Raw genomic sequence first — 14,730 nt, 5'->3', positions numbered from 1 at the left:
CAGTTGTGCTGCTTCATATTTATGTGGAAACCGTGACTCATTTTATTTTTCAGGATTCTTTGATGAATAGAAACATTAATATTCTCACACACATACCTTGATAGACATTTTGTAAACATACACATCATCTCCACGGTCGTTTTTTTTGGTCTTGGTGAAGAGGATGACATCTTGGAAGAGAAACACTCGTCGGAGGGAACGTTTCTTGCGGAAAATTACCCAGAATTCATCCTGCCGAATCAGTTGGCCCTGCTCGTTCAGATTCAGCTGAAGAAACATAATGACAAAACATAAAATGATTACTTCTCACATTTATTGGAAAAACTGGAAAACCAGTTTCAGATGTTTGAGAAAAAGACCAAAATTTGTGTTCCAAAGAAAAAATATGACTATATGGTGACCTATTGATTGACTGAATGAACTCAGTTGTTTTAACAGATTATTCAAAGTCCATCTTATAGCTTTGCCACTAACATCGCAGTCGCGGATGGCGTCCATTGTGAGCAGGTCGTTCCCGTGCCGCAGCTGGAATCGCACCACCTCTAGAGCCGCCTGGATCTCCTCTCGTTCGCCGCTCTGATCCGGCACACATTCGTCCAGGATCTCCTGCAGCAGCAGACTGTATTTACTGATCCTCTGGACCGGCTTCAGCAGGTACGACGAGAGATCCATGCTGTCTCCCAACTCCATCTGCTTACGCTGGACAGAAAGAGGTTTGATTTCATTCCCATTCACTTTAATTCAATTCATTTACAACTATTACAGAAGGTTCAAATGTTCACTGATTTGAAGATCAGGGTAAATTTAACTTATTTTGTCTTCTGGGAAACATGTAACTAACTTCTGTAGCCTCTGAAGGGCAATACTAAATGAAAAAATATGATATTTAGGCAAAGTAAGAAAAATATACACATCTCCATTCTGTTCAAAAGTTTTCACCCCCTGGCTCTTAATGCATGTTTTTCCTTCTGGAGCATCACTGAGCGTTTGAACCTTATGTAATAGTTGCATATGAGTCCCTCAGTTGTACTCAGTGTGAAAAGACGGATCTCAAAATCATACAGTCATTGTTGGAAAGGGTTCAAATACACATAAATGCTGGAAAACCAAAGAATTTGTGGGACCTGAAGGATTTTTCTGAAGAACAGCAGGCAGTTTACCTGTTCAGGACAAACAAGGGACTCATGAACAACTATCACTAAACAAAAAAAACCCAGCTGTGGATCGTTCAGGTAACAACACGGTATTAAGAATCAAGGGGATGAAAACTTTTGAAGTGGGTCATTTTTATAAATTCAACTATTTTCTCTTGTGGACTATATGTGAACATCTTTTATGCGAAATATCTTATTCAGGTCAGTTATAAATAAACAATAACATGTATTTTGTAACATGCATAATTAACATTTTACAGATTCTGAAAGGGTGATGTAAACTTTTGACCAACTGTATGTATAAAAGTATTATATATTATATTCATTATATTATAAAATTTTTATGTTACACATTATTTTATATATTTGTATTTTGCATGTATTTTAAGTATATTTTAAATAAACATTTTATATATATATATATATATATATATATATATATATATATATATATATATATATATATATATTAATACATATTATTTATATATGCGTTACAGAATATAAATATATTAACATTTAAATAATATATAATAAATTATAATATAAATAAAATAAATTACATTATAGTATATATTATATGTATATTTTTGTATAACAAACTATAGGTTCCTTACCTTGAAGTATCTGTGGTGTTGTATTAGAGCGTCAGACTGGGGTTTGTTCTTGCTGTAAAGGGCGTAAAGTCCAAAACTCTCTCTCTGTTTTAATAGATATTTGTACAAGGTTAAAATGATATTCTGTTTAAAGTGAAACCGGCATGATTACGATCAAACTACAGCTGTCTCACGTGATTGAGGAAACAGCGTCCGACTTGGAGCGGTTCTGCCTGACAGGCCTCCAGGTCCTGCTGGAAATGCTGGCAGTGGAAGTCGTACAGTTTCTCCAGGTTACCAAAGATGCGTCCACGCTGACCGCGCAGATCCTGCGGGACGTCCGGCCGGGAGAGCAGGGGGAAGTAGTGAGTCAAGATGTAGCCGAGAGAGCGGACGTACTCCACCTCTGTCAGCAGGAGCTCCTCCATGACTCGATGAAGCTTCCTGCAGGGAAATAAAGATAAGAGTATATTTCTAAAATAATAAAAATCTATAATGAAATATCAACTGTGACAGCTTTCACTTCAGAAAAGTACCCCTTTTTACATGTGGCACCATGGAAATATTACTATAGAAATTATTATTTTATTGTAATTATTATAGAAATCTATTATTATGCTTATTATGTTTACCATTAGTATTACAATTATAGTTAATGAACCATCTGAAACCACTACTTTAACACGGTACTGCCACTTTTAAAACTTTACCTCTCTGACATCAGTGTAAGCTTTTGGACAGAGAAAGAAATAGCATGAAAAATATTAAGACTCATTTTTTTCCCCCATTATACACTACTGTTCAAAAGTTTGGAGTCGGTAAGATTTTTTTTTTTAAAGAAATTAATAGTTGTTTTTAGCACGGATGCATTAAATTGGTCTAAAATAAAGACATTACAGTAAAGACATTTATAATTTTACAAAAGATTTCTATTTCATGCTGTTCTTTTGAACTTTCTATTCATCACAGAATCATGAAAAATAAAATGTATCACAGTTTCCACATAAATATGAAGTAGCACAACTGTTTTCAACATTGATAATAATCAGAAATGTTTCTTAAGCAGCAAATCAGCATATTAGAATAATTTCTGAAGGATCATGTGACACTGAAGACTGGAGTAATGATGCTGAAAATACAGCTTTGGTCACAGAAATAAATATATTCACATAGAAAGCACTTATTTTAAATTGTAATAATATTTTACAGTATTACTGTTTTTACTGTATTTTTGATCAAATAAATGCAGCCTTGGTGAACAGAAGAGACTTCTTTCAAAAACATAAATAAATCTTACTGACTCCAAACTTTTGAGTGGTACTAATAGCTAGAAAGCAAAGTGTATCTTCAAGATAAGTCGTTTCAACTCCCAGTGATTCATCTGTATATTTAAAGACAACATGAAATGTTATTCACAGTGCATTCAAAAAATAAACATAATTTAAATTTAATTATTACACATTTGTATTAATTTTTACATTTATTTTTAATTTATTTGAAATATTTAAATTTAATAAATGAATAAAAAATGTAACAATTCTGGATAAACCTGAATATACAATGTGAAATAAGTTTCAAAAGAGAAAAAGTGTTACATTTTGATTAAAAATTATAAATGAAAATGCTTTTGTCTTTTAGAATAATGCCCACTGTTGAATTGTTCATAATAAGACCAGAAACGCTTTAAAGTAAACATTAGCCGTTTTAATTTCATGTTGTCTTTAAGTCTCTACAGTGGGCTCAAGAACACAGTGTAACTCACATGGTTCTGTTTGGGCTTTCTGGGGTGGATGCAGTGTTTTCTCCATCGGTTCTCCAGCTGTCTGTAAACACAGAGACGTCTCTAGCGCTCTCTGTCTCTCCACAGGCCGTCTGAGAGCAGAAGCTGCCGTGGCGAGAGTTCACGTACGGTTGGTTCTGGCAGAAGACAGGCTCTGTGATGTGGAGCTCGGGTCCCTTGCTGTTGGTTCTGCTGGCTGCGTTCTGCCAAGGAAACCACTGGCAGCCCACCGTACTCGAGCCTGCGACGGGCTCTCGGGATGCTTTTTTGACAATGCTTTTGCCTCTCTGGCTGCAGTCTGCAGGAGTTTCCTTCACAGTCTGAGTGATTTTGGCCTCTTTCCTGGTTTTGTGGTTGGATCTGAAGTTGAAGCAGGTGACGGTGCCGTGAATGCTGTCCCTCGCCCGATTCGCCCTGCTCTCCGACAGCTTGGGCACAATCCCATGCTCCTCTTGTACTAGGGATGGACGATATTTCACAATATGAGAAGTTTTACACTGCAAAACAATAATTTTCCTTCTAGGTACTTTTGCCTTGTTTTCCAGTACAAATATCTGAATTTCTTAAATTAAGATACATTTATTTGAGAAGCAAAATAACTTAAGATATTAAGTCTTTTGTTTTTTTTTTTTAGTGTCAAAATGAAGTGACTTTATGCTTAAAATAATAAAATATCTGGCAATCGGGTCAGAAAAATAAACTTAATTTAAAGGGGTAAAAAAGTATTCTTTCCCCAATGGCCATTACCCCATTTTTTTCTTGCAATTCTATGAAAAATTACATGATGTAAACTCAGAAAAAGTCAGAAATGCATGATGTAAGCTTGCAATTTGAAGAAAAACTTTTTTAACTTGCAGTTCTGAGGTCAGAATTGCATGATGTACGCTCAGAACTCTGAGAAGAAAAAGTCAGAATTGCATTATGTGAACTTACAGTTAGGAGAAAAGTAACAATTCCAAGTTTATAACTCACATTTCTGAGGGAAAAAATCCTCAGAATTGCATATGCACACTCAGAATTCTGAGACAAATTGCAGTTGCAGGTTTATAACTTGCAATTTTGAGATATAAACTCTCTCTATAAATATAAATTCAATTTTGAATGTAAAAAATGTAAAAAAGTCAACTTTATAATGTAAACTCAAAATTAATGTAAAAAAGTTGCAATTGCAAGTTTATATCTTGCAATTGTGAGAAAAAAGTCTGAACTGAAATAAAAAGTCAAAATTACTATTTCAGTTTTTTATTTAAGCTTCCATGTCATATGACCCAGCCCTATCTAGTACAGACTCTTGTGAATCCTGACCTGGAATGACCTCGGGCCAATCAGAGTGATGTCCAGCGGCGCTCTGAGCTCCTTCCAGAAGCGCCAGTCTCTCCTCCAGCTGTCGCCGGACCTCCTGGCAGTGGATCCAGGCGGAGTCCCACACCTGCAGAGCTCTGGAGCTGGAACAGGCCTGCGCTCTCACGTCCTGGAAGTGCTCGGGAGAAAACTCGTCTAATCTCCGCAGGTAAGCGTGAAGATGTGTCCAGTGCTCCTCATCTGGAGAACTGCAGCATTGCTCCTGTTCCAAAAATCGCCTGCAATCGCTGGCCACGGCTGATGCCTGAAAACAATTATGAGATCAGTCATACATAGGGAGGATTATGTTGACAAAAATGTATTGCCCAATAATGTCAACACATCCCTTACGGAAATGAACTATTTTACTACAAAAACAAACAAAAAAACATGGCTACTATAGTTAAACCATGATGACCACAAATGAACCACGGTTTTGCTACACTAACCATAGTTTAACCATGGTATTTGTAGTGAAACTGTGGTTATACAAATGGTAATCAATACACCAAAAAACATGTTTACTACACCTTTACCATAGTAAAACCATGGTTAATTTTCTTAAGGGAATCGTGGAAATAATTTCACCAAAATCTAAAAATATTTATTTTTTGTCTTTTGGAAGTTAAATGTAAAATACATTTGGCTCAAAAACCTGAGGAACCATGTTCTTTCTATTTAAGAAAGGGTCATAAATAAAACGTGGATAAAAAAATAAGATAATTTCTTGAACTGTTGGACTGACGAAAAGTAATTATTGAAGTAAGGCAAGTTTATGCTTGTTGACTAGTTATATCATAAAACACTCCTCTAGGTGGCAGCATGATCTCATGATCTATATTATCGTGTTTCACTAAATTAGGAGACTACAGATTTGTTCAGTTTGTAGTCTTAAATTCTGAAAGACAATCATGCAGATGTCTTAAAATGTTAAGAACAGATTAATTTGTGCTTAAATTATATATATATATATAAGAAAACCATTTGGACCCTTTGAAACCATTTGAAACTTAACTATCAAGACTGAACAGCTGTATTTCTTTGCCTTCAAGTCTCATAGGAATGATTGTATGTGAAATCTCAGTGAGTTGGAGGGTGTCAATAATCACTCATTGATCATAAGTTACAAGAATGTTGTGAATTGGTGTATTTAATGGGGTCATGAACTGAGAAACTAAAATTCCCTTGATCTTTTGACATATAAGAGGTCATTGTACTATAAAAAACATGCTGTAAGTTTCAGAAGGAAAAACTTTGTAGTTTGTCTAAAAAGGACAGCTTGGGGAATGTTCTTCTCTTTGATGTAATAGTGTGGATAAGCACCGCCTCCACAGAAGAAGATCGACTTCACTGTCTGTTTAGCCCCGCCCACCGATTATACATCACTGTCTGTTTGCCCCGCCCACCAATTATACATCAGTCTGTTTAGCCCCGCCCACCAATTCTACATCACTGCCTGTTTAGCTCCGCCCACTGATTCACGATTATAGTGTTTACTAGAGAGGTGAACGCGCAGAACTACGTAGGAACCAAACGATAAAGATGCTCTGAAGACAACAAGATGCTGTGCAGTGGCAATCTGTAGAAAAACAGTGCTTGTGTTGCCTTCCTTCTGATCCCAACATTAGGAAAGAGTGAATGAACTTTATTTTTATTGAAGATCCAGACTGTGTCAGTAAGAACTCGGTCCTTTGTTCACTTAATTTTTACCGCAGATTCATTTATAAACAAGGCAAAATTAGACTGGATTTTCAAAAAGATTGAAACTAAAAGACAGTGCTGTGCCGATTATATTGGATCCAACAGTAATGTTGCAACACACAAGTGTGAGTAACTGTCATTACGTACTCACTGTTGCTTTATCTATTATTACAGATCGTTTGATATGTACTGAGTTTATGCAGTTTTAACCTAAATCATAGCAGTGCACATCTGTGAAGGATGTAGGCTGTCAAACATACACAACTGTTAGCCAATCATAGCAGTTTACTTCAGAGACTACAATCCTCCATGCATATTCAAACAGAGCGTTCTGATGAGGGGGGTCAAAACAGGACCGATAATAGCCTATTACTTCTAAATTATGTTTTTTGATGTAAAAATCTTGATAACATTGTAAGTGGACCTCAGAGAACAGTACAAAATAAATAAGGTTCAGTTGACCCCTTTAAAATATAAGCCATACCCTCTCACAGAAGTGGCAGATGTACACCATCATGCCCAGCTCTTCACAGCAGCGCTCGGCCCGTGACACAAAGTCAGCCAGACTGGATTTAAACACGGACACCATCCTGTGAAACACCTCTGTCTCGGGGTAGTTTGGCCCCTGGATGCTCTCCGCATCCGACACCAGCATCATCGCCTGATGCTTTCGCTCCTGATAGTTATCCAGAAACAAGTTACAAGAAAACATTCGCCACAAGGTTAAACATTACAGATTTGTTTGACACTTAATGATTTTTTTGGCAAAGTTGAAGCTTAATCTTTACATTTTTGAAGTCACTTATGTAGTGGCGCACCATACATTTTCTTCACTTTGACTTACGTTTGCTTCGGAGAGAAACGCATTGAAACTCTGCAGCGTTTGCTGGATTCGTTCACTGCAGTCTTCCACAGATTCAGCCTCCAGGAGCCGCGTTTCTCCTTCAGTGTCGAACCAGTCCTTGATCTACAGAGAGATACGCTTAACTCAGTGCATCTGAATGCAAAAGACCAATGTACACTAGGGCTCAAAAGTATGGGGTCAGATTTTGTTGTTGTTGTTGATAGAAATTAATGCTTTTTTTCAACAAAGACTCATGTAAGGCAGTAAGGACATTTGTAATGCTGGAAAGAACAATAAGCAACAATAGTAATCTTTTCATGTTTATATAATGATAAATATATTATAAACTGTAATATTATATAATAAATATCACAATGTTTTTTAAATAAAATAAAATTGATTATAATGTTATATCATTAAATATAATAGAAAATATTTGTTATTATTTATAAACATTTGATATTAATTCAAATATAATAATACTTATGTATAAATATTTATATAATAATATATATATACTGTAATACAATAATATTATAATACATTGATCAAAAGTGACCGGAAAGATATTTGTTACAAAAGTTTTCTTTAATAAATAAAATTGTTCTTTTCAAGTTTCTATTTTTCAAAGAATCCTAAAAAACATCTATCATGGTTTTCACAAAAAATATGAAGCTAAATGTTTATTGAGCAGTAAATCAGTATATTAGAATGATTTCTGAAGGATCGTGTGACACTGAAGACTGGAGTAATGATGCTGAATCACAGGAATGAATGATATTTTATGATATATTAACATAGAAAACAGTTATTCTAATTTGTAAAAGTATTTCACAGTATTAGGGTTTTACTGTATTTTGGCCAAATGAATGCAGCCTTGCTGAGCACAAGAGACTTCTTTCAAAAACATTATTATACTTTTTTTTTTTTTTTTTATACATGCCGTCAAGCCCCAGACGTTTCTTTAAAGTGCAAGTACAACCTATTATAAGTAAAACTGATTTTCAACTTTTTTTTTATTTGTATTTTGTTTACAGCTCTGGGATTGTACCTTTGCAAACCTGGACTCCATCTCTCTGAGCTGTAACAGGAAGTCCAGGTGCTGCAGGGACATATTGGACTTCCTGGCCAGGATGTGCACCTGCTCCTCCATGGCGTTGTACAGATGTGTGACTGTGTCGATCACCTCACTGCGGGAAAACAGATGATTTACTCTATCAGGTCACTTCAGTATTATCTGTAGGTTCAGTAGAATGTGTTTGAGGCTGACGTGTGTTTACCGGCTCTGTTCACAGTCTGGTGACCTCACTTCAGTTTCCCGCCTCAGCCTGGCCAGCATGGCTCCGCCTCCCCTTTGCAATCCGACCAATCGTGCGTCTTCCAGCACATCCTTCATTAGAGCTCCCTGCTCCTCAATGCACTCCTGCACATCCTGATTCACACACAGTAATTACTGCCATTTTACATATTCATAGAGGTCTATGCGTCATATTTACGTAAGAACAGCATGTTTTTATTTATAAATAATTTTGATTGGAGGCGGGAGGTTGGTTTAAGACAGAACAAGAACAGAGAAAATTGTTTAATTACCTGTACTGTGTCGATCTTATGAACGCCTTCCAGTTTCTTTATGGCTCCTGATAGCAGAGCAGATGCCTCCTGAAGATCTGACACAAATGGATACAGTTTCTGTAACATAAAAATGTTGCATGTTTATACAGATATGCAAGGTTAGGGTAAAAATAATTAGTATTTTTAATTTATAGTTACAAAAAAGCATAAAGTATATAATCCTAATATTATATCATGCAAATTACATACTTGTTTCGTAATTTAAATATTATTAAATATATAAATATAATAATAAATCAATATATAAAAATAATATATGAATACTATATTAATATATAATATTAAACCTTAACATTGTATTATTAAATATTATAGTACATATTTTTAGATATACAGTAATATATGATCAATTATAATCTTGTATTATTCGATATAATATTAAAATTAAGAATCTAACATATATAATATAATTGATAATATAAAGTAATATTTATAAAATTTAAATATAATAATAATAATAATAATAATTGTATAATATAATACAATTATTATTAAATATTACAAAATTATTTTAAAATATAACAATTTAATATGGTGTACATATTAAATAATATATAATTATATATATATATATATATATATACACACACACATACATAATATATAAAATAATGTAATAAAATCTAATAATGATAATAATAATAATACTATTATTATTATTTTATTAGTAATACTGCTAGGGATCAGATTGCTTGCTCAATAATGCACCTGATGGATCTGTAGCCAGTCACAGTGATTGTACTGGAAGGATCCATGTAGAGCCGCAGTCAGCTGACTGATGTCCACTATTTTATAAAGAGCCTTAAGTGACGTCACAGTTTCCATCTGCAGAGGGTTGAGAAGATCAAAATCTGTTAGAAATACACCTGCATGCACAACAGTATTATAAAGAAAACCACTGAAGCCAGGTGTACATAAAAAAACAGCTCTCCTGACCGTAACACCGGGCCTTTTCTCATGACTCTGGCTGTTGTCCTTAGTGAGCAGCAGCAGAACCCAGTGCACAGCATGAGGATCGAGTTCCTGTGGACAAACGCTCAAGGTTTAGTGCCGAAAGAGGTTTTCAAGCTGCAGTTTTAACCCAAACACACACACACACACACACACACCTGGAGCATAAGGAGAGCTTTGGCGATCTCTGGATGTGGTGGCTTCTTCCGTGCATCAAACACCACCGCCATCCCTAGATCTTTCTCTTTCCTAAAAACAACATCTATCAGTCTTTCAGCAGTGAACATCTATTGTGTGTTTGTTGGGCAGATGTTGTACCTGGTGATGGTGTGGAGGTACAGCAGTAGTTTGCAGATCTCCTGGCTTGAAATGGGTGCAGAAGCCCAAACCTGATGATCTCCATAAATCTCCACAACAGCTCGGCCTGAACGGTCCTGACCCCCTGCAGGAGGCAGATGAGGTCAGACGGACATTAGACCATGACAAACACAGCGCTGTCCTATAAGTGGCTAATGCTTTCATTACTGCAGTCTGGGATCATCTGTTTTCGCTTGCCTTGTTCAGCATATAAACATTGAATTTCAATAGAAAACTCAACATGGGCTCGTTCCAAAAACATCTTATTGCAGAAGAAAGGGATGCTATTCATGGGGTTCTTCGTCTATAGTTTTCATTGCTCAACAATAAGGATTTGTTTCTGCTTGCCTGGTTAACATTCTCACTGGCCCCAACACAGAATATTTTATAGTGAATTTTTCATTTATATATAGAAAATTTACATTTATTTTTCATTTTAAATATATCATTTCAAGAATATACATTTTAATGTATTTATTTATTAAATTTAAATTAATAATTCAAAATAAATTACACATTTTTATTTTTTTCATTAGTTTAATTCTAAGTCATTTAAAAACATTATAAATTCATATTTTTATTTATTTATTTTATTATATAATTTAAAATTAAAATATACATTTAAATATATTTCAATTAAAAATTTAATTTTAGATTTATTTTAAAAATATTGAAAGATACACATTATATATAGCTAGATCAGCTATATCATTTTATTTTGCTGACAATTTTTTTTTACAACCAAATGACAGAAGACCAGATGTCTACAGTTTCAAAGCATAAAAATGTATGATGTTAGTTTGAAAAATTAGATATTTGTGTGTGTTTTTTTTTTTTTTTTTTTTTACCTGTTAGACACACCATTCCTGAGTGAAGGAGGCCATCAGCTGTAAGTGCAGGAGGTGTGGATGATCTGGATGGTGGTCTCTCTGTTTCAACTTGTGCTGATGCATCTGAAAGATTTATTCGTGGTGCAGTAACTGGTGGGGACAGCGTTTTTGGGTCCTGAGAGAGATCTTCAAAGGAATAAGTCAACATGCATTAAAACATGATCAAAGATGTTATTTTGCTTCCAATAAGATGCATTAGATCATAAGGACTTGCATTTAAATAAAACATATTGATCATATTTGATCAAACATTGATCTTTTCCTCTTTTCTTAGGTTAGTCTCTTGAAAAGTGTCTGGATGAATGTAAGGATAGATATAGAATGGATAGATGGATGGAAAGATATGGATGGATTTATGGATGGATGGAAAGACAGATAGATATAGGATGGATGAATGTTTGGAAATATTGATGTATGGATGGAAATGCAGATATAGGATGGATAGATGGAACGATAGATGATGAATTGTTGTAAAGATGGATAGATGGATGGATAGGTAGGTAGGTTGGTTGGATGGATGGATGGATGGATGGATGGAAAGATAGATGATGGATGAAAGATGGATGGCTGGATGAATAGAAAGATAGATATAGGATGGATGGAAAGATGAATGGATGAAAAGATAAATATAGGATGGATGGATGGAAAGATAGATCGATACTGGATTGATGGATGAAAAGATGAATGGATAGGATGGATGTAGATAGATAGATAGATAGATAGATAGATAGATAGATAGAGGATGGATTTAAAGATACATAAATGGGTAGGTGGGTGTGTTGATCGGTGGGTTTATGCATGGATGAATGGACAGGTGGGTGGATGGATAAATAGATAGATACAGAAGATTGATCCAAAATGATCCAAACCTTGAGCTGGTAGTCGTCTTCTGTTTATCTTTGGAGACACGAGTCCAAAAGCGGTGGTCTTCTTCCCTGGAACCACATGCAGCCTGGGAATCATTTCAAAGTAGCTGCTTCTGTCCACCTCATTTGTCTCTCCTTGGACAACAATGTGGCACTTCTCAGATGTCCCAACCACAGCTGGAGTAAAACAGTGTATCTTGTCCTGAGAAATATTCTCTGTTTGATCCTTATGCCCTTCGCTGGAGTAATTACCTAAAGGACCTGTTTCTGAGGAGCTACAACAAGCTGTATTTTCCTGAGCAGGTCTGTGGAGGCTACTCGGATGCTCAGATCTTTCTTTGGGTTTAATAGGTTTCTCCTGTGGTTCCATGTACCGACATTTTTGTGCTTTGGTCCCTTGTCCGTGTTTCCTCTGCATGCACGGCGTACAGGGTTCCTCTGCGAACCTCACGGTGCGAACACAAGCCGTACGTTCCCGAGTAGCACTATTAGACCTCAGCAGAGGAGCATGAGTCTGAGCCCAAGTTTGTGAGTATCCTTGCGTTTCTTTGGTAAGGTCCATTAGATCTTTGCAATTGCCAACCAGACTTCTGCTATCCCATGTGTTTGGAGACACCCATCCCACCGGTCGCATCCCAGACTGAGCTGGATCCATTTCAGTGTTTCTAGAACTACTGCTGTTGTCTACCAAACGCAAGGACACTGCTATACCATCCCGTGCAGGACAAATCCTTGTCTCGACTGAGAAACTAGAAGGGGTAGGTGTATGTGGTTGGCACGAACTCAAAGACTCTTGTTGGTTTGACGTAGACGAGGAGGCCATCCTCCGATCGTCTTCGAATTCAGGATTGGCCACCTCTTTCCAGGGAACCTTGACTACACCCTGCTCGGTTTTGAGGATGCAGAAAGCCAGAGGCGTTCCATGTCTCCCCTCGTTGAATTCCTGAAGCCAGGCTTCAGTGAAGATACTGGGGTACGAGGTCTCAGGTATTGGGGTTTCCTCCAGCTCACGTTCCTCGTCCACCTCCAAAAGGCTCTGGACCACAATACGGGCTACCTGGTTTCCAAACGGCACAATCTGCAGGTAAAAGTCTCCTTGTTTGAGCAGCAAAGGGTTAACGGGAGCGAGATGGATCACAATGCGATTGTGTAAACACAAAGGCCACCCGGAAAACCTGAACACCCCCTGAGAGTACGGAGCCTGTTCGGGGCACACAGAAAATCAATTTAAGTTAGAACTCCGTTGAGAATCCCTTTTAGATTCCAAATGGAATGTTACATTTAAATTTAAATGTGAAATGTGGCAGCAATAAGGATACAGAATTCAAATTTGAATTAGAATCTAAGGAAGCCGTTCAAAAGAACTCATTATATATATAAATAAAATAAATTCTCATAACTGTAAAGTACAAGATAAACTGATTTTATGAAAGCCTTGTTCAAAAACATCTTGAAAAAAGCTTTTTTGTAAGCCTTTAAGGTTAAATGGATGGATAGATGTAGACGGAGAATATATGGTAGAACAGATAAATGGATGGATGGATGCAAAGACAGACAGATAGATAGACGAATATATAGATGGATAGATAGATAGATGGATAGACAGACAGACTGACAGATGGATAGACAGATAGATAGATAGATAGACAGACAGACAGACAGACAGACAGATGGATGGATGGATGGATAGATAGATAGACGGATATATAGATAGACGGATATATAGATGGACAGATAGATAGACAGACAGATAGATAGATAGAATGCATCACCTGTGTTGATTTTTTTTTTTTTTTATTACGCAAGTTTTTAAGTTAAATTAGGGTAAAAGAAAGTGATATCGAAACAATTTTATGAGACACAGTCTTTTCACAAATATATAATAATTAGTATCAATTAATTTTTCATGCATTGTATAAACAACTTTTAATTTATAAATGATAAAGCAATAAGACTTGCTAGTGCAGCTGATATTCCTCAGTGTCACATGTAAGTGCATTTTTAAGTGTTCACATTCCAGAGTGAAATACTGACTGCCAAGAATTAAATAATTACTGTCGATTATATTAAGATCGTCCTTCTTTTACTAATATAGATAGTGAAAATAAAGAAGTGCAGCCCATGGAAGTGGTTCAGACGAGTATCTGTGGAAGATCAGGCTGATAAAGGGCTTTATAAAAGAGCCTATTGAGTGAATAGAAGGGAGCGATGCTCTTGATGTCAAAGACATCCTATAATCACTGCGCTGAGCAGATGAACATCACATGGCCAACTGCTTTAGTCACTCATTAATCGACCTCAGATTCTGCACTCTGTAGTGAATGTCAGACAGCGGTCTGGAGCACTTATCTCAATGACTCCTCAAAGATGATCCATCTGAAAGACATACTGCAGTCGCTTCTCAGATCAGCTGAGCTCAGACTGTCCTTGTATGACACTGCTGCTCAAGACAACGTGCTACTGACTATTTTCAGACATTAATATCAGTTTCAAAGTGTTGCTTGTTGTGATTAATCAGAAAGCATCTATAAGAGAAGAAGGGTTGTTGACACATACTGTGTGCATGGACTTTTTCTATTAACATACTGAAATATGAATGCATAAGAGAAAGTTTAAGG

General features: G+C 36.1%; 1 protein-coding gene across 1 annotated transcript in view; it reads right to left on the bottom strand.

Moving 5' to 3' along the window:
• Positions 1 to 14,730, bottom strand: part of quoa (quattro a) — a gene marked incomplete at its 5' end in the record, with an annotated part of 40,102 nt that overhangs the window by 4,494 nt on the left and 20,878 nt on the right. Inside the window, 17 exons of the mRNA XM_079400411.1 lie at positions 97 to 267; positions 475 to 699; positions 1,772 to 1,855; positions 1,945 to 2,194; positions 3,513 to 3,987; positions 4,836 to 5,136; positions 7,057 to 7,248; positions 7,417 to 7,539; positions 8,468 to 8,606; positions 8,697 to 8,848; positions 9,007 to 9,105; positions 9,757 to 9,873; positions 9,985 to 10,071; positions 10,158 to 10,248; positions 10,318 to 10,441; positions 11,205 to 11,372; positions 12,116 to 13,313. Of these exons, the coding sequence (XP_079256537.1) occupies positions 97 to 267; positions 475 to 699; positions 1,772 to 1,855; positions 1,945 to 2,194; positions 3,513 to 3,987; positions 4,836 to 5,136; positions 7,057 to 7,248; positions 7,417 to 7,539; positions 8,468 to 8,606; positions 8,697 to 8,848; positions 9,007 to 9,105; positions 9,757 to 9,873; positions 9,985 to 10,071; positions 10,158 to 10,248; positions 10,318 to 10,441; positions 11,205 to 11,372; positions 12,116 to 13,313 (3,996 nt within the window). The remainder of the gene's footprint in view (positions 1 to 96; positions 268 to 474; positions 700 to 1,771; positions 1,856 to 1,944; positions 2,195 to 3,512; positions 3,988 to 4,835; positions 5,137 to 7,056; positions 7,249 to 7,416; positions 7,540 to 8,467; positions 8,607 to 8,696; positions 8,849 to 9,006; positions 9,106 to 9,756; positions 9,874 to 9,984; positions 10,072 to 10,157; positions 10,249 to 10,317; positions 10,442 to 11,204; positions 11,373 to 12,115; positions 13,314 to 14,730) is intronic.

The sequence above is a fragment of the Barbus barbus genome (assembly GCF_936440315.1).
Source record: "Barbus barbus genome assembly, chromosome: 40".
In the NCBI taxonomy this organism is placed as follows: domain Eukaryota; kingdom Metazoa; phylum Chordata; class Actinopteri; order Cypriniformes; family Cyprinidae; genus Barbus; species Barbus barbus.
This window is presented reverse-complemented; position numbering and strand designations above follow the sequence as displayed.